The following is a 23,442-nucleotide window of genomic DNA, read 5'->3' as shown; positions in this document are numbered from 1 at the left end:
CAGCGTTTATTATTATCTTCATTAACAACAATGCTTATTCTCCTGTAGTGTGTAGGCCAACTTGTGCTGACTCAGTTTAAACATTGTTTAACTCAGTGTAAATGAGAGTTTTTAGCATTCAATGGCATTGTCTTTAAATGCTCCGGGGCATCGACTGCATGTTTTCTTAAATGTTACATTTAGTTCGAAAAATTATTTAAAATGGTTTGTTTTTAAATGCCACATTTCAAGGCTTATAGTTTCGCCTTCGGTATAAATTATGAAACAAGCCTTGAATATAAGTATAAAACACAAATATAATAGCGAAATCGAAATGACACATACAAATATAAACGTTGAATCCAAATCCAGTCAAAACACTTCTCGAATTCGCGCATTTCTGACGCCGCTGGGCGGTGTCAACCAGTGGCGCGCGAAGCTCAACCAACCAGGTGACTCGGGCGATGACGTCAAGCGCATTCCAAGATGGCCGCAGTACGTGCAAAATCGTCACTTGAATGAGGGATCCTGAGCGAACCAGATTTGCTTCCGCGCAAGGCTTCACTCTAAACGAATAGCACGAGCTACAGCTGCCCACGCAGATAAAACAATTAAGTGTTAAATAAATTTTATATCATCCACATTACGTGTTAAATTTCTTAGATACTGACAACATAATATCGCTGCACATCAGCCTAAATTAGTTCGTTCTGGGTGAGCGCTTGTCTGCCGGCTAGCAACTCACCACAAGCACTGTATATTAGCTATACATTTATATATTTCACACCTAATATTTTAACTTACATATATGACTTAACAGATATTTTTTTTTATTTACATTTTTTTAATTAGTTCATCCTGAATGTATGAAATTGAGTTTTTACATACTTGATATGGCCTGTCGCTTAGTTAGTCAGCAAGATGGCGATAGCCAGTCGCTGAAGGAAACTGATATTCAGACCAGTTTCCAAGGCATCTCGATGACTTCTTACTACCACATACTGCCTCATGAGGCAGCAATTTTAAGGTTGTGGACAGAGCCTATGGTAGAGCAGCACACATTTTAAGGACGACCTCGACGTCGCAGTATTTTCCTAGGAGTTGCTGACACATAGTGGCTGACTCGCATAACTGCAGACTAACGTCAGATAACGCTCGTCCTCCAGGGGATGACAAAATTAACTTTCGTAGCCTATGCAAGACAAGACTCCACAGACAGAACTTTTTTCTCTGTATTTCTACACAAGGGTTGCCCAAACTCGGTCCTGGAGGGCAGATGTCCTGCAGAGTTTAGCTCCAACTTGCCTTAACACATCTGTCTGGAAGTATTTTGCTTCCATAACATGTATTTTTTTCCCCAGACTTGTGGAAAAAAAACAAAAAAACAAAAAAAAAAACTGTACATCAGTAGACATTTAAGTGTTTGTTTATTACATTGTATCTATTTGCATCTGTAGATTTTTAAATACATTTTGAATGGCATTATAAAAAAGAGATTTTCTTTTGGAAACTCTAATGTCAACAAAAAGAAAGAATTTTGAACCTGATTTTTATCCAACTCGTATATATATATATATATATATATATATATATATATATATATATATGTATATATATATATATATATATATATGTTCTGGACTTTTATGCATAATGCTTCATTTGCATATTTAAACAAAACATTTCGGAACACTTGTGATACAAAACAATTGTCTTTACTGTGAATAAACAGCTAGGGAAGTAAGATGTTATGTATATTAGTTACATTTTTTTTTTTTAAATTATATTCACCCGTGGTGTCTTGCCTTAATTCTAGCTACAGCAGTGTTTTCAATTCTATTTATTTTCAAATGCAAGAAGCTTTCATGTGTTATATTTGAACAAATTAGCAAGATTTAAAGTTTCAAGCGAATGTCCAAAGCCAATTATAGGGAAAAAATAATAGTAAACATGTAAATTAAATTAACTGCCTATTTTAAAGCCATTTTCCGGTTGCAGTTTTACACTAAGGAATGATTATGGTGGAGATCAGGAGAAAGGCAGGTAAGTGGTTGAGCATAGGGCACAGTGGTTGGTTAGGGAGTGGTTTTGTCATCATAAACCCTCCGATTCACTTCCTGGTGACACTCTAGTGCTGCCCAAGCTTGTAGTGGCCTAGAGGATCCAAGAGCAAAGCTATCATCCAGATATGCTGGGGCATCAGGATACTCCTCTGGTAAGTGAAAAAAACCCATCAGATTTCAGATAATTTCTGTGGAGTTGTTTCTGAAAAAGACACTCATAGTAAAATATGTAAAGATGCAGCCACATAATATAGAAAATATTTTCATTTTGCATTCTGTGAATAATAGCCTGCTATGTTATATATATGTGTGTGAAGTTTAGCATTTCAAATAGTTACTTACATGCCTCTGCAGTCTTAAATGTTTCTGAAATTTCAAGGTACCCCAGCAAGCAATTTAATACGGTCTAAAAAACGTATATTAGCCGTTGAAACACTAGACGTCTAGGCTAAAATAAGGTTGGCATTGGGCTGTCAGTGAAAATTTAATAGACGTCTAAACATAGCCCTAGAATAGACTATAAATATATATATGGTTTTATTTCTATATATATATATATATATATATATATATATATAGAAATAAAACCAAACACCTTGTAAACGCTGTTGACTTTGCTTACATGATGAAATATCATATATCTCACAAGTATTTTGCCAAAAAATGACATGTAACTAAATTCAAGATTATTTGGTCTAGAAGTGGGTTACAAATAGCCGGACTATATCAGGTCTATAGTTAAACCAGACGTTGAAATGACGACTATTGCTTGCTGGGACTGGTTTCACGACAAACCTCTAGTTTTATTTAGTTTTTAAAAGAAATGGTTTTTGTGTAAGTACACATTTGGAAATTGAAGAAAATATATTTTCTTCTTTTTCAAAAAGCAAAATCTATAAAGAGATAAAGTAATGTAATAAAAACATTAAATAGTAATAGTAAAACAATTCATTGATAAAGTGTCATTGCTGAAGTCTGTTTCCTCATGGATCTAATGTCATGTTTACGTGTGACCTTTCATGCAAATGATCGTGTTTGTGTGCTGCAGTGTCTATGGCATTTTCCTCTCTCATACACCCCATCCCATCCCCTAGTCAAATCATGGGCAGCTCCTGCACCTCTCCACACACCCACACACATTAGTCACGTTTGCATAAATGTCGTCGGTACTTTTCAATAATCACATCCTCCCTTCAAGAATCAATTATTCTTTAGCCTCATTTTACATAATCATTTCATTTATAGATAAAACTACAGCTTTACAGCTCCCAGTGAATACAGGGAGTAATTGCTTGTTAACTGATCAAAACCATACCATGTCTCCAGCTTGACAACAATGAAATCAATAGCAACCATTAAGAAACTGCATGTTTAAAAGGATTAAACAGGCTGGCACGAAGCAGGCAAGGTGAAAGATAACTGATTGAAAAGAGATTAATCAGCTCATTCAGACCCGATTACATCAATCACATGCTGTCAACTGCCTGAGATGTTTTTGTAGCATCACGCTTCTGTTTCTGACTGCTTTTACTATGGCTGTTTCTGTCCGTGCCTCTTCAACCACATGAGGGAACTGACTTCCTAATCATGTGTTGACCAGGATGCAAATAAGCTATAGTTGTCAATTGCATGTGGATGATCAATTTTGGCTGCTGTCAGTGTTTATAATGACATATGTGAGTTTACATGGATGATTTATTAGGTGTATGCGTATTTCCATATTCAAACGCCTTGCAGCTGCAGTCAGTCTAGTAGAGTGTTTTCTTTTTTGTTCTTAATTTGTTCTTTCCTTTCTCACTTGCTATTTCTTTGCTTCTGACTCTAACTTCACCTCAGGTTGGTAAAAAATCAATTTCTCAGTTCGTGTGTGGCTCAGCCTTTACCAGAAGGAGGGGCATGTTTGCATGCGTGTAAAGAAATGAAAATTGCTTCTGCTTTACATAAACATTTTCAACTACCTGAAGTGCCGAACAAACCAGCAGCTCCTGTGGTTGCACCTGACTGGACTGTGATGCAAATGCTTTTTATTTCTGTCTGTAGGGGGTGTTACGGCAGGGCAGGAAGTGTCTGCAATGTGGAGAACTGTTGAACGAGTCCCAAGAACATGGGTGAGACTAGTTTCACCGCTTATTGCCACTAAATACTTAAAACAGTTCTAAAAACTTGTCCTTTTGTATCACTGCTTGCAGATATTTAACAGGATGTCGGTGTTACACCCCACTTGCCGAGTCTGTTGTTCACATGGGTGAGAAGAGTAATGAGAGATTTGATAAACCCCAATGGGCGCCCGGGCGTTTGGGAGATATTGATTTTGTTGGCGTCAGTCGGACCAGGGGCAAGGTATACAACAACAGATATCTTTCAAATGCTAATGAGTTCAATTTTGTGCACATTATTCACCAACTTTATTTGTCAGTCCAGTTTGTCAGGGTAACCAGCTCCACAGATCCAGCTGTGATCTATCAGATGTTGACTAAGCAGTGGGGCCTGGCTCCTCCTCATTTGGTGGTGGCACTAATGGGAGGTGATGAAGTGGCTCAGATGAAGCCCTGGCTGAGGGACACGCTAAGGAAAGGCCTTGTGAAGGCAGCACAGAGCACAGGTGGATATTTTACTGCTCATTACCAACAAAAATTACAATCTCCCTTTGATTGTTATAGATTTTTGACCTTTGACCTATACAGGGGCGTGGATCCTCACCAGTGGTTTGCGTTTTGGCATCACCAAGAACCTGGGTCAGGCCGTAAGGGACCACTCTCTAGCGAGCACTTCCTCTAAGGTGCGAGTGGTGGCTATTGGAATTGCTCCCTGGAACATGATTCAGAACAGAGATCTGCTGCTGTCTGCAAGGGTGAGGACGACCTGCTCACATGAATAGAAAGGTCTTCTCAAATGATACATTGTGGTACTGCCATTCAGAGGTTTGGGATCAGTACGATTCTTAATGTTTTGCTCACCAAAGTTCCATTTATTTGATCAAAAATATAGAAAAGAGTAATATTAGGAAAATAACAGTTTTCAATTTTAATATACTTTAAAATCCTATTTATTTCTGTGATGCGAAGCTGAATTTTCATCAGCCATCACTTCAGTCTTCAGTGTCAGATGATCCTTCAGAAATCATTCTAATATGCTGATTTCTTAATAATGTTGGAAACAGTTGTGCTGCTAAGTATGTTTTTGGAACCCATGATACTTTTTCAGAAGCCCTGGATGAATAAAAAGTTAAAAAAGAACAGCATTTATTCAAAATAGGAATCTTTTCTGTGAGTTTAACACATCCTTGCTGAATAAAAATGTTACTTTTTTTCAAACAAAGAAAGAAAGAAAAACTTTACTGACCCCAAACTTTGAACTGTAATGTGTGTTGTTGCAAAAAATGTCTTTTTTTTTTCTTTTTGTTATCAAAGAATCCTGAAAAATGTATCACAGGTTCCAAAAAATATTAAGCAGCACAACTGTTTCCAACACTGATAATAAATTAGCGTATTAGAATGATTTCTGAAGGATCATGCGGCACTGAAGACTGGAGTAATAAATAGAAAATAAACAGCTATTTTAAATTGCCATAACATTTCACAATATTACTATTTTTTTCTGTATTTTTAATCAAATAAACACAACACTGATGAGCAGAAAAGACTTCTTTAAAACAATAAAAACATATCTGATCCCAGACTTTTGAATGGCAGTGTAATTATCATATGATTTATATTAGAAATATATGATTCAGTTGCACAGAAAAAGCATGTGGACTTTCCTTGACACAATAGAGTGCAGTAGAAATGAGTCCTAAAACCCATAAACAAGTTAGCATTTTTGCACGTAGTTTCCATCGTTTTGTGGTTAACACAGGCTCAAGAAAATTTAATGATTTATTCTGCGACATAAAATAGTAAAACCTCACGTATGGTTTTTAAAGCTTTTACAAGTCTTGAAAAGGATGGGTTAAGTGTCTAAATGGGACTACAGAAGCTGAAAGGGACATTAGACGTCATCTTAGCAGGAAAACAGGAAAACTCATCTACTCTTTTATAGCTTCTTTTACTGTGCTTATACTTGCACTATTGCAAACTATTTTAAAAGAGAAGTTCACTTCCAGAGCAAAAATGTACAGATAATTTGCTCACCCCCTCGTCATCAAAGATGTTTGTGTCTTTCTTTCTTCAGTCGTAAAGAAATTATGTTTTTTGAGGAAAACATTTCAGGATTTCTCTCCATATAATGGACTTCAGTGGTGCCCGTGAGTTTGAACTTTCAAAATGCAGTTTCAGTGCAGCTTTAAAAGGCTGTAAATGTTCCTAGCCGAGGAAGAAGGGTCTTAAATAGCAAAATGATTGGTTATTTTAAAAAAAAAAAAAAAAAAAAAAATCGACAACCCTGGTGAAAAAAAACAACACCAGGGTTTGCGGAGCATAGCATATGGTGGTAGGCATGTTTTGATGCTGGGATGCTGGGTAGGTATGTTTTGGTGCTGGTTTAAGCTGGTCCTTTGCTGGTTTGTGCTGGTCCTTAGCTGGTTTATGCTGGTCCTTTGCTGGTCCTTGTCAAGCAATATGACCAGCATAAACCAGCAAAGGACCAGCAAAAACCAGCAAAGGACCAGTATAAACCAGCAAAGGACCAGCTTAAACCAGCATCAAAACATACCTAACCAGCATCCCAGCATCAAAACATGCCTACCAGCATATGCTGTTTTTTTCACCAGGGAAATTATGTACTTTTTTACTCTCAAATGCTCATCTTGTCTAGCTCTGTGTGAACTCTGTGTATTCCAGTTCAATACATTCGAAAAACTGCATTGCTGCAGAAGTACCGACCCGGTGTTTACAAAGTGAAGGTGCAAAGAAGATCAAACAACCTTTACAAAAAAAAGGTAAAACAGCGATGTAGGATGATTTTGAAGTTAGAGACAAAAATGAGATGGGAGTTTTTCGACATACCCTGACTGTCTTGAAACGGAACACACAGTTCCGAGTTCATGCAGAGCTAGACAAGACCAGCATTTGAGGGTAGAATATATATAAATTGTAATTTTTTTAGAAAATGACAGATCGTTTCACTAGATAAGACTCTTCTTCCTCAGCTGGGATTGTTTACAGCCTTTTAGAGCTGCACTGAAACTGCATTGAAAAATATGACCGAAAAAAAGAAAGACATGAACATCTTGGATGACATGGGGGAGTAAATTATCTTTAGTTTTTCTAAATAAACATAATTTATTTTTTGTTATTTGTTATTTTTGTTTAGCCTGATCATCCAGCGACATACCCATCTGAGGATCTTCCCCACGGTGCAGTGTACTCCTTGGACTGCAATCATTCTCATTTCATTCTGGTGGACGAGGACCCCCAGAGACCTGGAGCCACTGGTGAGATGAGAGTTAAAATGCTCAAACACATCTCTCTACAGCGCACAGGATATGGGGGTAAGTTGAGATGCATTTTTCCACAAATGTCTCTGTAAATTTAGCAAAGTTTTATTTTCTTGTGGAGATATTTTCAAATTAATTCATTGTTCTAACAGGCACAGGCAGTATAGAAATCCCTGTTTTATGTCTTCTGGTTCATGGAGAGCCAAGGATATTACAGGTTACTCTTAACATATTATTTTTTAAATATTCTAATGTAGACCTATCTTTAAAGTGTTTTGTTGTAGCATGATGGTAATATCCACTTTCAATCCCTTCTTACAGAAAATGTACAAGAATATTCAGAATTCAATACCCTGGCTGATTTTAGCAGGCTCAGGAGGAGTCGCAGATATTTTAGTGACCCTGATGGACAGAGGATGCTGGGATGCTGATATGGTCCAAGACCTGCTGATAAACACCTTCACCAGTGACCTACATAGCACTGAAATCGCTTCCTGGGTCAAACTGGTAATGAGCAGTTTTCGTTTGTGTTTTTATGTAAGGATGAATTCTTTTGCTTTTGTTTAAAGACTCAGATTTGTCCATTAGATCCAGAGAATATTGGATCACGGTCACCTGCTGACAGTTCATGACCCAGAGCAAGACTCAGAACTGGACACAGTAATTCTCAAAGCGCTGGTTAAGGGTGCGTAATCATGATTTTATACTAATCCAGCTTACATATGGAGGAATTGTATATTTCTCTATTCTCAATGCTATTAGGAGTGATATATTTCTGTATGTCAGTGAGATTATAAATGTTCTTGTCTGGGTTCAGCGTGTAAGAGTCAAAGTCAGGAAGCGCAGGACTTCCTGGATGAGCTGAAACTGGCTGTGGCCTGGAATAGGGTGGACATTGCTAAAAGTGAGATCTTCAGTGGAGATGTGCAGTGGAGTGTGAGAATTAAACTTTTTCAAAAAGTGTAATGATCAGTACTTGTTTTGTTTTTTTGGATTCTCATACATGTTACTTCTTCATGCTGATTTAGGCTCAGGACCTGGAGGAGGTGATGATGGAGGCATTGATAAATGACAAACCTGACTTTGTGCGTTTGTTTGTGGATAACGGCGTGAACATAAATGAATTCCTAACTTACGGCCGCCTTCAGGAACTCTACTGCTCTGTGTCTGAAAAAAACCTCCTTCACACCCTGCTCCTGAAAAAGCATCAGGTTCATATGGCTAGCAAACGGATGTCAGGACACCCTCACACTGAACCTGGTGACCGCAGGTCTCGTTTTAGCTTCCATGAGGTCTCCAAAGTCCTCAAAGACTTTCTTGATGACACCTGTAGGGGTTTTTATCAAAAACTTCCAGCGGTGAGTGGGCCTTTAACATGCATTTAGATCCACCCTCCATGTTATAGTCCTGCTATATTATGTGTATCTTCTTCAGGAGAGGATGGGGAAAGGTCGGCTTTTTCACAGCCAGAAAAACCTCCCAGACATGGACCGTCGTTGTGATCACCCTTGGAGAGACCTCTTCCTTTGGGCTATCCTGCAAAATAGGCAGGAATTGGCGAACTACTTCTGGGCAATGGTGAGTCAATAAATCAATATGAGCGATGAGTGATGAGCTCATTTTCATAAACTAAGTCCATTTGCATGTTCACAATTTGTTCTGTAGACCTTATCAGAAGCTAGTACCTTTGATTACCAGTCGTTTGCAGTTGAGTATCACAAATGACCTCAGTATAGGGTCCACAGATCAAACTTTATAATGGTGGGTGAACAAAGAGCAATTTGCATGAACAAAAGTGCTGAGAAGCTGAGAATCAACACTGTATGAATTTCCTGCTCATGTTTTTGCATTTTTGCAGTTTGCAGTTCTTGTTTATTTCTACTATATGCAAAGTACTCATTTGATGTCCTCATTTTCCCTGTGCATGTCCTGACCAGGATATCTAAATTGCTTAAAATGTCCTGGTTTGGGCTTTGTTTTCCAATAGAGTACTGCTGCAAAACCTCCAAGTATCGTTAAGTTATGTTTACCTCAGACCTTATTTTGCTCAAAAATTAAAAAAAACTTGTTTTAAAAACCCATGATAATGGTAAACTGGTTTTCTGGGTTTTGTCATCACTCCATTGCTTTTATACTTGTAATGTATAAAAAAGGTAATGACTGAAGAGTAGTTTGACCTATAGTGTGCAGGCATTGTACATAATCAACCAATGGTGGAGTATGAGAACTTTGTTCTACGTTTTACAGAGAATGGTCAAACCAAAGCAGATATGTCAACATATAAAGTATGATGACTTACACATCAATAGGAAAACATATTAGGAAATTTAGAAATCCCGGCCAGGACATTTCAGGGAAAGAGAGGATGTATGGTTATCCTAACTCACTCAATGCATTATTGAACCTTCATCTTTGATAACTGTTTGTGCGTTTTAGGGCCCGGAGGCTGTGGCAGCTGCTCTGGTGGGCTGTAAGATCATGAAGGAGATGGCCCATCTGGCTACTGAAGCAGAGACTGCTCGCAGTATGAAGAATGCCAAATATGAGCAGTTTGCTATGGGTGAGAATCACACCACCACCATGCAACAGACTCGTTGCTCAGCAGAGTGAAGCACCCAATAATTCACAAATTTAATCTTTGTTGAGTATGTTTTTTTTGTCAAACCACTTGAGAGGGGACTAGCTAATTTTAACGAACCATTAAAGGGTTACCCCAGAATGAAAATTTTGTCATTAATCACTTACCCCCTTGTCATTCCAAACCCGTAAAAGCTTCGTTCGTCTTCAGAATAAATTTAAGATATTTTGGATGAAAACCAGGAGGTTTGTGACTGTCCCATTGACTGCCAAGTAAATACCACTGTCAAGACCCAGAAAAGTATGAAAGACATCGTCAAAATAGTCCATCTGTCATCAGTGGTTCAATCTGAATTTTGTGAAGCGACGAGAATACTTTTTGTACGCAAAGAAAATAAAAAAATAATGACTTTATTCAACAATTCGTCTCATCTGCGTCACCGTAACGCCATTTTGGAGAATTTCCACTGGACGCAAACTGTGTACTCTGTTCTGTGTCAGCCGCACAACACGGATACGTCTTCTACTTTCTTTACGCTTTGATTTGAATGAAAACAGCGTGTCCGTGTGTGTCCGTGTGGAAATCATACAATAGTTTTGTTTAAGGAACAGAATCAGGAATTCAAGGCATAATTCTCCCCAAATGAAAGTCCTTTCATCATTTACTCACCCTCATGTTGTTCTAAACCTGTATGACTTTATTATTTCAGCGGAACATAAAAGAAGATATTTTGAAGACTGTTGGTTAGCGAACAGTTTGGGTGACCATTGAGTTTTCTATGGACAAAAAAAAAAGCACTGAGAAATTTCTCAAAATGTGACATACTGTGTTTCACAGAAGAAAGTAAGTCATACAGGAATTAAGAACAACGTTAAAGGAAAAGTCCACTTCCAAAACAAAGATTCACATATATTATTCACATGTTATCCAAGATGTTCATGTCTTTCTTTCTTCAGTCGTAAAGAAATTAATTTTTTTGAGGAAAACATTTCAACATTTTTCTCCATATAACGGACTGATATGGTGGATTTTGAACTTCCAAAATGCAGTTTAAATGCGGCTTCAAAAGATCCCAGCCGAGAAAGAGGGGTCTTATCTAGCGTAACGATTATTTTAATAAAAATACTATAATTTATATACTTTTTAATGCCAAACGCTCGTCTTGTCTTACTCCGTCATGAACCGGAAAAAAAGCAGTCCAGGCAGTTAGGTTATGTCGAAAAACTCCCATCTCATGTTCTCCCTCAACTTCGAAATCGTCCTGTATCGCTGTTTTACCTTTTTTGTTAAGGGTGTTTGATCTTCTTTGCATGTTCACTTTGCAATGACTAGGTCGGTACTTATGTAGGATGATTTTGAAATGATTTTTCAAGTTGAGGGAGAAAATACGATTGGAGTTTTTCGACGTACCCTAACTGTCTTGAACCAGAATACACAGAGTTCAGGGAGAGAAAGGCAATACGAGCGTTTGAGATTAAAAAGTATTTAAATTGTATTTTTTAAATGAAAATAACTGATCGTTTCGCTAGATAAGACCCTTCTTCCTCGGCTGGGATCGTTTACAACCGCATTTGGGATAATTGGAAGCCGCATTTAAACTGCATTTTGGAAGTTCAAAATCGGGGCACCATATCAGTCCATTATATGGAGAAAAAAAAAATGCAGAAATATTTTTCTCAAAAAACAATTTCTTTACAGCTGAAGAAAAAACACATGAACATCTTGGATGACAAGGGGATGAGTACATTATATGTGAATCTTTGTTTTGGAAGTGGACTTCTCCTGTAAGTTGAGTAAATGACACAACATGTTAATTTCTGGGTGAACTATTTTATTATGCTGTTTGACAAGCCTATACTAAGTGTAACTACCAGAACTATCAGTCCTGATACCTTCACTGTTCTAACAGATCTGTTCAGTGAGTGTTACTCAAACAGTGAAGACAGAGCCTATTCGCTCCTGGTGAGGAAAACATGCTGCTGGAGCAAAGCAACTGTCCTAAATCTTGCCACTTTGGCAGATGCCAAATGCTTTTTTGCTCATGATGGTGTCCAGGTAACAGCTTATGTCTAATTCTTTCATTATCATGCCACCAACCATTTCTCCATGATCAACCTGGATGTTCTTGCACAGGCCCTGCTGACCAAAGTCTGGTGGGGAGCCATGAGGACAGACACTGCCATCTCTAGACTCGTACTCACGTTCTTCATGCCTCCCCTCGTTTGGACCAACCTTGTCAAGTTAAAGTGGGGATATTCCTTGTTTCATTAATGACATGAGTGATATTTAAAACAGATTCATTGTGCATTAATATGTGTGTGTGTGTGTCACAGTGCAGAGGAACAAGTGTTCAAAGGTGACGGGGAGCCGTTCACCGAGCTGGACAGTATGGAAACAGAGCAGGCCTTGTTACTCACAAATGAAGACCCAGTGTAAGCCTCTGTTTCATACTGGAATAGATAAAAAGTACAGCAAAGCTGAAAGATCCTTTGAAGATCTCTGTTTTCGTTTTTTCTTTCTCAGTGCTGCTGAAGGTGGCGGTGACTCTGCAGCACAGAGCTGTAGTGCGACCTTCATTTATGTGGTGCTGCAGAAGTGGAATCGTTTCTGGTGCGCTCCAGTCACTGTGTTCATGGGCAATGTCATCATGTACTTTGCCTTCCTCATTCTGTTCAGTTACGTGCTTCTTCTGGACTTCCGGCCCCCACCTCCACATGGCCCATCAGCAGCTGAGATCATCCTATACTTCTGGGTTTTTACCCTGGTGTTGGAGGAAATCCGTCAGGTAGGACTGAATGTCAGTGATCTATTATTTAAAATCTGTGTGCTTGTTTTTAAATTGTGTTTGTGTGTATTGTTGAAAGTCTTGTATGGTTCTCTGCTGACATAACTTTGAGAAGGGTACAATACAGTACAATGCAACATGCCATTTATAATGTAGTACATTACAGTGCAGGACAATACACACAATATACAATACACAACACAATACTAGTCATTATCTCACACATGCGGGGTGGAGTGTAGGGTTTGTCCGAAATAACAGGTACAAATGCAGTTCAGCAGTACAGTGGCCAGTGTGCCCATGCAGCTGAACAAACAGTGTCAACAAAAATGGGAGAAGGGTTAAGAAACATATCCAGCTTAGGGAAGTTGTTTATAAGAGTGACATCACAGGGGATATTTTAGTTCTTGTTTTGGCAGATCTAAAACAATTAAAATATGGTGACCAGGGTTTAAAAACTCATTTATGATCTCATCTACCCATTTCCTGGACTCTTACTCGTTGTCCTAGAGGTGGAATGGTAGATGGCAATATTTCTGCTGTGTGCCTATGTGCAAAGGTGTGGCTTCATGTGTGGCGCTAAACATGCTATACCAGACAGTTTTGGATGAGGTGAGGACAGATTTAGTGACAGAGGTGCAAAACTGGTTGATCAGGGCTTGTGGAGGAATAAGCACTGAGTATTTCAATCAGTAAATTCTTTTTTGAGACATTCTTGATGTCACTTGGTGCGGAAATCAGTTGGTTTACCTCCCGAGTCCACAATTATTTCTACTGTGTATGCGAACGTTTTTAACATTTTCTGATCCACAGAGTTTCTTTACGGATGAGGACATGAGTATTTTGAAGAAGATGAAGCTGTATGTGGAGGATAACTGGAACAAATGTGACATGGTGGCCATCTCTCTCTTCGTGGTGGGATTGTCCTGCAGGTATCATGATCGCATAGTGGTGTTGTATGTGCTGCATTAAAATAGCAGTGCACTTAATCTGAATCCATTGTTTTCTCAAGGATGGCCACAAGCACGTATGAGGCTGGCCGCACTGTTCTTGCTTTGGACTTCATGGTTTTCACTTTAAGACTCATTCACATTTTTGCCATCCATAAGCAGCTCGGACCCAAAATCATCATTGTGGAGAGAATGGTGAAACTGGACATCATTTTTTTTTAAAGTAAAACCATAATTAGAAGAAACGTCTGTTTCCAACCTAATGTGTTCTCTTATTCATTCACAGATCAAAGACGTATTCTTCTTCTTGTTCTTTCTGAGCGTGTGGCTGATAGCGTATGGAGTGACGACACAGGCCCTTCTGCACCCCAATGACCCGCGTATCGATTGGGTCTTCCGCAGGGCACTGTACCGCCCATACCTTCATATATTTGGACAGATTCCTCTGGAGGAAATAGATGGTACACTGTCAATATTCCTCTTTTGAGCACATTGTTTGCAAAAAAAATGGGCAGTACTAATACTGATTTGTTTGTTTGAAGCAGTGTTAGTATATAGAGTTGAGGTCAGAAGATTACATACACCTTGCAAAATGTTAATTATTTGAACAAAATATGAGGGATCATACAAAATGCATTTTTTTTTTTATTTAGTACTGACCTGAATAAGATATGTTTTAATAACATGTTTACATATAGTCCACCATATAAGAAAATAATTGAATTTATAGAAATTACCCCATTCAAAAGTTTACATAAACTTGATTCTTAATACTGTGTTGTTGCCTGAATGATCCTCAGCTGTGTTGTTGTTGTTTTTTAGTGATAGTTGTTCATGAGTCCCTTGTTTGTCCTGAACAGTTAAACTGCCTGCTGTTCTTCAGAAAAATCCTTCAGTTCCCACAAAGTCTTTCGTTTTTCAGCATTTTTGTGTATCTGAACCCTTTCCAACAATGACTGTATGATTTTGAGATCCATATTTTCACACTGAGGACAATTGAGGGACTCACATGCAACTATTACAGAAGGTTCAAACACTTACTGATTCTCTAGAAGGAAACAAAATGCGTTAAGAACCATTAAACTTTTTGAATTTGAAGATCAGGGTTAATGTAACTTATTTTGTCTTCTAGAAAACACGTGAGTGTCTTCTGTAGCTTCTGAAGGGCAGTACTAAATGAAAAAAATATGAAAAATGTACTTATCTCCATTCTGTTCAAAAGTTTACACCCCTGGCTTTTAATGCATCGTTTTTCCTTCTGAAGCATCAGTGAGCATTTGAACCTTCTGTAATAGTTGCATATGAGTTCCTCAGTTGTCCTCAGTGTGAAAAGATGGATCTCAGAATCATACAGTCATTGTTGGAAAGGGTTCAAAAACACAAAAATGCTGAAAAACCAAAGAATTTGTGGGACCTGAAGGACTTTTTCTGAGGAACAGCGGGCAGTTTAACTGTTCAGGATAAACAAGAGACTCATGAACAACTAAACAAAAAAAGCACAGCTGTGGATCATTCAGGTAACAACACAGTAATAAGAATCAAGTGTAAACTTTTGAACAGGGTCATTTTTATAAATTCTCTATTTTCTCTATATGTAAATGTATGTTATGTGAAATATCTTATTCAGGTCAGTACTAAATAAAAAATACCATGCATTTTGTATGATCCTTCTTATTGTGTTCAAATAATTAACATTTTCCACGTTCTGAAAGGAGTATGTAAACTTTTGACCTCAACTGTACGCAAGACCTTTGTTCATCTTCAGAACACAAATTAATATATTTGGCCCTGCACAGACAGCAACACAACTAAAATGTTCAAGGCCCAGAAAGGTAGTAAGGACATTGTCAAAATAGTCCATGTGACATCAGTGGCTCAACCTTAATTTTATAAAGCTATGAGAATACTTTTTGTGCTCAAAGAAAACAAAAAAACAAGTTTTTCGACGCGTTCATGACAGTACCACACATGCGTGCGGTGCTGCTGACGCGGGAGCCAGGCTTCTGACATAAAACCAGGATGCGATGATGTTTACAATCAGAGGAATGCACATGCATGCGCAGTGGTACTCGTGAATGCACGTCAAGGACTGACACAAAAGAAAAGAAATTGTTGAATAAAGTCGTTATTTTGTTTTCTTTGCGCACTAAAAGTATTCTTGTGGCTTCATAAAATTACGGTTGAACCACTGATGTCACATGGACTATTTTAATGATGCTCTTACTACCTTTCTGGGCCTTGAAAGTGTCATTTGCGTTGCTGTCTATGCAGGGTCAGAAAACTCGGATTTCATCAAAATATCTTAATTTGCGTTCCAAAGATGAACAAAAGTCTTACAGGTTTGGAACAACATGAGGGTGAATAATTAATGACCGAATTTTCATTTTTGGGTGAACTAACCCTTTAATCAATGTTTCATTTAATGCTTATTGTGTCTAGTCAGATACTCTCTGTCAATATCTGTTCTTTCATTCAAACGAATTAGCAGTTTTTAGACATGACCTCTAGGTGGAGCTATTGCAGTTTATTCTTGACAGCATTTCACCATGTATCTTCACAGCGGCAAAAATGCCAGATGATAACTGCACTACAGATGTTCAGGAGATCATCTCAGGCACTCTGCCACCTTGCCCTAACATCTACGCCAACTGGCTGGTCATTCTGTTGCTCGTCATCTATTTGCTGGTCACAAATGTGCTGCTGCTCAACCTTCTTATTGCCATGTTCAGGTAAGGGTCCAGCTAATGCTTTGGGAGTTCTTGTTATGGAGATTCTTTATGAAAGTAGAAAAGTAAACTACAGTTTCAAAAGTATTTGCACCTGTTCAGTAATGATGTTAAATGTCATGAAACTCTCTCTCAACAGCTACACCTTCCAGGTGGTGCAGGAGAATGCAGACATCTTCTGGAAGTTTCAGCGCTATAACCTGATTGTTGAATACCACAGCCGCCCGGCATTAGCTCCACCCTTCATCATCATCAGCCACATCTCTCAAGCTCTCCTCAGCCTCGTCAAAACTACAGAAACCAAGCAGGATCTGCTGGGTAAGTAAATCTTCACACTGCGTGTGTGCTTCCTGTACAGATTATTTTGATAGCTCGTAATGAATACTCATTTTCATTTTCAAGGTTCTTTTTCAGGCAAGTCACGAGAAGTAATGAAAAATGACCAAGAACACATGACAAGTTGGAACACGTCAGAAAAAAGCTAAGAAAATATTTAAAGAAACTGTGGTTAATGTTTGTTCCTCTTTTCTTGCCGTGGTTAGAGAGGGAACTACCAGCTGGATTGGACCAGAAGCTGATGACATGGGAGACGGTGCAGAAGGAGAACTACCTGGCTAAACTGGAGCATGAACACAGGGAGAGCAGTGCAGAAAGACTCAGATACACTTCCTCTAAGTGAGTTACACGCAGATGTGTTGTATCAGGAGCAAATCTGTGCTGAATGAGTGTATGTATAACCATTTTAACCCTTTATAGGGTACAGAGTTTGCTGAGGATGGTTGGCGGTTTTAAGGATCAAGAAAAGCGCATGGCAACAGTGGAGACTGAGGTGAAGTGAAGGAGTAGCTGCTGACTTCATGTGTTAAGATGTGTCATTTAAGTTCATGATGCTGACAGACTTGACTGAAAGTGAAACTTCATCTGTAGGTGAGGTACTGTGGAGAGGTTTTGTCTTGGATTGCAGAGTGTTTCCACAAAAGTACTCTGAAGTGTGACAGAGACGCGCCTAAAGCCCCACGTGAGCCTTTCTTTACTATTATGTTGCTCTTCTTTGAACTGTCTCTTGTTCTGACTTCCTTATCTCTTTATCTTATTTGTTCTCTTTCCATTGTCAGAGTTTTTGTCCTCTCAAGGTAACACTACACTACCTGTTTTGCAGGGTCCATTGCCATGAGCTCCAGAAATCCACAACCACAGGAAGCCAAGCGACAGCAGCCATCGGGACATTCATCGTATGGTGCAGAGAAGAAACTGCCCTATGTTGATCAGTGATCTGGCCACATTTTTATGCATTTGTTTTATTTAACTAAAAATAGAATAATTGTAGTTTAGTATAGGTTATTTTAATTGAGACTCCAGGCCGCAAAACAATTTTTTAATGCTTTGTGCCTCTTTTGCATCTAAATAGCACTTATAATTATAATTATAGAATTTTTCTATACAACAAAAAATATATATTTTTCATTTTATTTGTTAATGCACTTCAAGTAATTTAAATTTTGTAGTTAGTAAGAATATTATATTTTCTTTTTGTCCTTCCATCACCAGCTGACCAATCTGTGTCAGTAAAATGAACATTGTCAACTGAATTACCATTGTGAGAGAATGTACGAATGCTACAACGTCCTTTACTTCCTCATTTCAAAAGACTTTTACAATTATACCACCATTCAAAAGTTTGTGATCGGTAGGATTGTTTTTGAAAGTCACTTATGCTCACAGAGGCTGCATTTATTTAATTAAAAAATATAGGAATTTCAAATAATTTAAAATGGCTGTTTTTTTATTTTAATATGTTACAAGTAAAGCACTGATTTAAAATAGATTTTGTAACCATGTAGAAGTCCATTTTGATCAATGCATCCTTGCTGAGGAAAAATATTAATTTATAAAAGATAAATAAATGCTGACCCCAAATGCCTGAACAGTAGTGTATGTTCCTGTCATCTCTCACAGTGTACACTTCAGAGTTTCACACAGGAAAACACTGATTATTCATTATCAAGAATGACCAATACCGTTCCCATAGGTAATGAATCAGTAACCAGTTGACTAGGCAAATTTTCCCAGTCTGCACAAGGGACGTCAAAGCCTTGAGGGAAAACAAGGATTTTCAGAGTCTGTTTTTAGTAAGATTAACAGAACTAAATGAGGATACATTCACTCTGTACGAACCCACAGTGTGTTTTTTTTCCTAAGACAGAAGACCTGATCTAGATTATGTAATGAAGCTGAAAAGGACTCTGCTAATGTCATAGTCATTTCTGCACTGTGATGGACAGGCTTGGTATGTATTACATTTCTTTTGTGCTCATGGAAGAAGTTTTATGTTCCAAATAGTTATTTATGTGTGCTGCAAAATCAATATATAATTTCTTACTGATTTTTGTAATATTTATATTGTTTAATGCAACAATGAATGAGAATAAAGAATAAAAAGTAGGAAACTGTTCAAGCTTATTCATGTGTACTATCTGCATGTTTCTGTTTGTAATTGCATATATATATATATATATATATATATACATACAGTGCTTTGCAAAAGTAATCACGCCTCTTCACTTTTTTCACATTTTGTTATGCGGCTGCATTATGTTAAACTGCTTTAAATTACTTTTTTTCCACATCAATCTACACTCCATACGCCATAATGGAAAAGCAAACAGGATTTTAACATCTTTCTATTTTTTTAATAATAAAAAAACTTAAATGATTCCATTACACAAGTAACCCTTATCTGGGACAGTGGAAATTTAGCTCCGGAGCATTTATATTGCTTGTAGATGTTACTACACTTTGAGTGAAGTTAACCTGTGGCAAATTAAATTGAATGGGTGTGATTTGGAAAGGTACACATATCTTAAATGGTCTAACAGCTGAAAATGCATATCACAGCAAAAACCAAGCCCTGAAGTCAAAAAAAAAAAAAAAAAAAAAAAAAATGCCTGTAGAGCTCAGGGACAGATTGCATCAAGCCACACACTCTGTGAATGTCCTTGAGTGGCCCAGCCACAGTCTGGGCTTGAACCCACTCAAACATTTTTGGACAAACCAGAAAATGTCTGCAAGATGACAGAGCTTGAGAGGTGAATAGGTGAGGTGAAGAATGGCAGATAATTGCCAAATGTTGATGTGCAAATCTTGTTGCATCATACCCAAAAAGACTTGAGGCTGTAAAGGTGCTTCAGCTAAGTACTTAGTTAAGGGTATGAATACTTATCCAATGTACTTATTTCAGTTTTTTGGATTTTTAAAAAATATACAAAGTTGTGAGAATTGTTTTTGCTTTGTCATTATGATGTATGGAGTGTCAATTGATGTGGCAAAAAAGTAATTTAAAGTTTAACATATGGCACCAGCGTAACAAAATGTGAAAAAAAATGAAGGTGTATGAATACTTTTGCAAGGCACTGTATCTATATTAGCTGTGATATATATATCCATCTGTGGGCGGAATATGATTAGCACATGACCCAGACCAGACTCATACCAAGGTACCAATGCTTATATCTTTTCCATTTGCACAATCCACTGTGCCACAACTCTGACTTATTTTAAGCATTTGTGTTTTTTTTTTTTTTTTTCTGAACGGATTTTGCTGTATCACTCTCATATGTTGTCGGTGAGCCAGATCCTCAAATGAACAAGATACAAAGTGTTGAGTTGATTTGAGGTTAATGAGTGAACAGATGTAAACAGAACAGGACAGTTAGTAACAGGAAGTTGGTGTACCACAGGAAGTAGATAATGTGTCAGATCCACCTGTCTACTTTCACACAGTTCTAAAAACCTGGAAATGGCCTAGTTGCTGTGAACTGACATAGCAGCCAGTCATGTATGAGCTACTAAAATGAAAGCTCTGTTTCTTCATTTCAGAATCTAAAGTTTTAAAGGTTTATTTATTGAACCCTTATGTTCTAACAGACCTCCATTCAGCTCCACTCACCACTGACACCATCCTCCTGCAGGGTCCCAGCACTGCACTTACAAATAAGTATAGACATTTTTTGAAATGTCAACAAGTTCTTGTTGTTGTTGTTGTTGTTTTTCTGTTGCCCTAAAAAAACTTTAACGCTTTCTTCTATAGCATCTACACTGCTGTTATTAAGGTGTTCGAGGGAGAGGAACTACAGCCAAATGAGCTGTACTGCTTGAATGAAAACACCAGGTATGAACTAAACTAGCTGTAATATTTTAAATGTGTAATAACTACATTAAGCAGCTATTTGCTTTCATTCATGCAGGTGGCTTCTAAGGACAGATATGGGCTTCTTTATCAAAGAGTATTTCCAGGTGCTTTAGCATATCAGTTCCCACAGCCACAGTGTTCTTTTCTGGTAAAACAAATTAAAAATAAATGCATTACTGGTAGAAAACTTGTTAACACTGCTTCACTTGATTGTTTGCAGAATCAGATTTTGACCAAAGGTCTATCAATCATTTTGGATGAGATTCAGAAGCATGAAGGTGAGACACAAGATGTGGTGAATCTGCTGTTTGTGTCTATCATTATAACAGGTCTTTAACATGATCTCTTTTTTTTTGTCTTAGAAGAGAGACAGCTTCTAGTTTTGGCCCAGTTGTGGGATAGGTTTTTCACTGAGATTCTGCCCACTTTGCAGGCTATTTTATATCCTCTGCAGGTAAATGTGCTTGTGAACTTGACATTCCTTGTCAAATTTTTTGATTAGTATAATAAATGTGAACATTTAGATGAAGTCTGCACTTACTTGAGACATCAAACGCGTAGCAGCAAGACTAGAGATTGCTGAGAGGGCTGTCAAACGATTAATCGTGATTAATCACATACAAAATTAAAGTTTGAGTTTGCCTAGTATATGTGTGTGTACTCTGTGTAATTATTATGTATATATTGTCGCGATTTAGCTCAAAGGGAAATGTGTGTAAATAATTACAATTAATTATGATTAATTACAATTATTTATATCAGCTGCCAGTAGTAACTGTAGCAGAATTACTTTTCCATCAACTAATCTGTTCGCCCAGCGAAAATTCAGTATAATCTTTATATCAACTCTAAGAAATTATATTTTCTTGGCCACAGGAAATAACTTTCTTAAAGTACCATTGCATTAGAGCACGTAGCTCAAATCGGAATCATAAAGGGACATTAATTTGCAAGGCAGAATCAGAATCAACACTCATGTAATTTGTGCACAAGAGTTTTATTAACGAAGGACTAACACATAACTAATCTAAACCAACGAACATAAAATCACTCATACATGGGGGAATGGTCAGTGAGAAGCAGTTAGAGAGAGACAAGGAAATGAAGCTATGGAAAGAGTCAGTTAACCAACTGAGTGAAACCATCGGTGCTGTCAACAGCTTATACTAAAACTCTGTTTGTTTAGTTAAATGTACGATACTTGCATTGCCTTGGTCCTTGAACAAGTGTCCAAATGCAGTCTCAGGTGAAAGTCTTGATGGTTTGGAGCAGTGGTGTTTTGGAATTGCAATCACGTTCTTCCGGGTCTGAAGAGTGATGAATTCCAAAGATGTTCTGACTTGATGGTGACTGGGAGTTTCTTCCCGTGTGAAAAGTGAAGAAGAACCAAAAGCTGAGAGGGACCCAGCTGAAGTCCTGTGATCCTTTGGGGAAAGGAAAGACAAGGCCGCAAGGCCTGGCGCATGCTTAGGGAAGTCCTGAAGAGTTCTAGCTCATCTCCTTAGGTTCTAAAAGAACCACTGACTGACTGAGGCGAGTCATGAAGATGAATTCCAGGGCTGAGTGGAAATGTCTGGCTCTTTGTGGTCGAGAGCCACAGCTCTGTATGTTAGGGCCTGTCGGGCCCGCCGGGCATGCCCTGTGCTGGCTCAGGCTCCCCGTGGGTTCCTCCACACGGGCAGCAATCGGAAGATGTTGCAGATGAGTGAAGAGAGTGAAGAGAGAAGAAGAAGGGGGAGGCGATCAATCGTTTGCCTTTAAGCTCTCTGGAGGCTGCGCCTCCAGGAGGTCCACAAACCAATGGTAACTTTCACCTTCGGAGGGAAAGTTTACGGCTCTTTGTCCGTGTGCATGGTATTTTGCATATGTATAATTCGATTGGGTGCTGATGCAAAAACTACTAAGGTTTCTTAAAACACTAATATGTTGCATAGGTATCAACATCTAATTTACACCATCTTTTAGATCATCAAAATACGAATTCAAAGAGACCAAGCATGGCATAGGTGGGTTATATGACTAGTCATCTGTCATAACTGACGGAGCGGGGTCAGCGGATGCTGAGGCACATAGTGCGAAGAGGTTGGCAACTTTTTGCAGAGTCAATCGCTACAGACCTCCAAACTTCATGTGGCCTTCTGATTAGCTCAAGAACAGTGCACAGAGAGCTTCATGGAATGGGTTTCCATGGCTAAGCAGCTGCATCCAAGCCATACATCACCCAGTGCAATGCAAAGCGTCGGATGCAGTGGTGTAAAGCACGCCGCCACTGGACTCTAGAGCAGTGGAGATACATTCTCTGGAGTGACGAATCGCGCTTCTCCATCTGGCAATGTGATGGACGAGTCTGGGTTTGGCGGTTGCCAGGAGAACGGTACTTGTCTGACTGCACTGTGCCAAATGTAAAGTTTGGTGGAGGGGGGATTATGGTGTGGGGTTGTTTTTCAAGAGCTGGGCTTGGCCCCTTAGTTCCAGTGAAAGGAACTCTGAATGCTTCAGTATACCAAGACATTTTGGACAATTCCACGCTCCCAACTTTGTGGGAACAGTTTGGAGCTGGCCCCTTCCTCTTCCAACATGACTGTGCACCAGTGCACAAAGCAAGGTCCATAAAGACATGGATGACAGAGTCTGGTGTGGATGAACTTAACTGGCCTGCACGGAGTCCTGACCTCAACCCGATAGAACATCTTTGGGATGAATTAGAGTGGAGACTGAGAGCCAGGCCTTCTCGTCCAACTTCTGTGTGACCTCACAAATGCGCTTCCGGAAGAATGGTAAACAATTCCCATAAACAC

General features: G+C 38.5%; 2 protein-coding genes across 2 annotated transcripts in view; both read left to right on the top strand.

Moving 5' to 3' along the window:
• Positions 1 to 2,109: 2,109 nt before the first annotated feature.
• trpm5 (transient receptor potential cation channel, subfamily M, member 5) lies at positions 2,110 to 18,545 on the top strand. Its single transcript, XM_051115373.1, has 26 exons — positions 2,110 to 2,194; positions 4,083 to 4,150; positions 4,232 to 4,382; positions 4,464 to 4,644; positions 4,727 to 4,893; positions 7,293 to 7,470; positions 7,569 to 7,633; positions 7,738 to 7,923; positions 8,005 to 8,101; positions 8,234 to 8,352; positions 8,445 to 8,774; positions 8,851 to 8,994; positions 9,853 to 9,976; positions 11,904 to 12,049; positions 12,128 to 12,240; positions 12,328 to 12,426; positions 12,518 to 12,779; positions 13,593 to 13,711; positions 13,792 to 13,924; positions 14,016 to 14,190; positions 16,290 to 16,458; positions 16,595 to 16,773; positions 16,998 to 17,130; positions 17,212 to 17,284; positions 17,383 to 17,473; positions 17,615 to 18,545. Exons 1-26 carry the CDS (start codon positions 2,168 to 2,170, stop codon positions 17,725 to 17,727), a joined length of 3,642 nt encoding a protein of 1,213 aa, XP_050971330.1. The 5' UTR covers positions 2,110 to 2,167; the 3' UTR covers positions 17,728 to 18,545.
• The window catches only part of LOC127168476 (proline-rich protein 5-like), an 8,703-nt gene continuing 3,021 nt past the window's right edge, over positions 17,761 to 23,442 (top strand). The window contains exons 1-6 of the mRNA XM_051115384.1: positions 17,761 to 18,742; positions 20,380 to 20,449; positions 20,543 to 20,623; positions 20,700 to 20,748; positions 20,865 to 20,922; positions 21,007 to 21,098. Coding sequence (XP_050971341.1) covers positions 18,730 to 18,742; positions 20,380 to 20,449; positions 20,543 to 20,623; positions 20,700 to 20,748; positions 20,865 to 20,922; positions 21,007 to 21,098 — 363 coding nt within the window. The 5' untranslated portion in view covers positions 17,761 to 18,729. The remainder of the gene's footprint in view (positions 18,743 to 20,379; positions 20,450 to 20,542; positions 20,624 to 20,699; positions 20,749 to 20,864; positions 20,923 to 21,006; positions 21,099 to 23,442) is intronic.

This window comes from Labeo rohita, chromosome 7, assembly GCF_022985175.1.
Source record: "Labeo rohita strain BAU-BD-2019 chromosome 7, IGBB_LRoh.1.0, whole genome shotgun sequence".
Classification (NCBI taxonomy): Eukaryota; Metazoa; Chordata; class Actinopteri; order Cypriniformes; family Cyprinidae; genus Labeo; species Labeo rohita.
Note: the sequence above shows the minus strand (reverse complement) of the source record. Positions and strands in the feature narration are given on the sequence as shown.

Excerpts from the sequence above, each read along its gene's own strand:
- trpm5 (XM_051115373.1), top strand. The coding sequence starts at position 2,168 with ATGCTGGGGCATCAGGATACTCCTCTG. Across the intron at positions 4,645-4,726 it reads GAAGGCAGCACAGAGCACAG|GGGCGTGGATCCTCACCAGT; the intron begins GTGGATATTTTA and ends TGACCTATACAG. Across the intron at positions 8,353-8,444 it reads GTGGAGATGTGCAGTGGAGT|GCTCAGGACCTGGAGGAGGT; the intron begins GTGAGAATTAAA and ends ATGCTGATTTAG.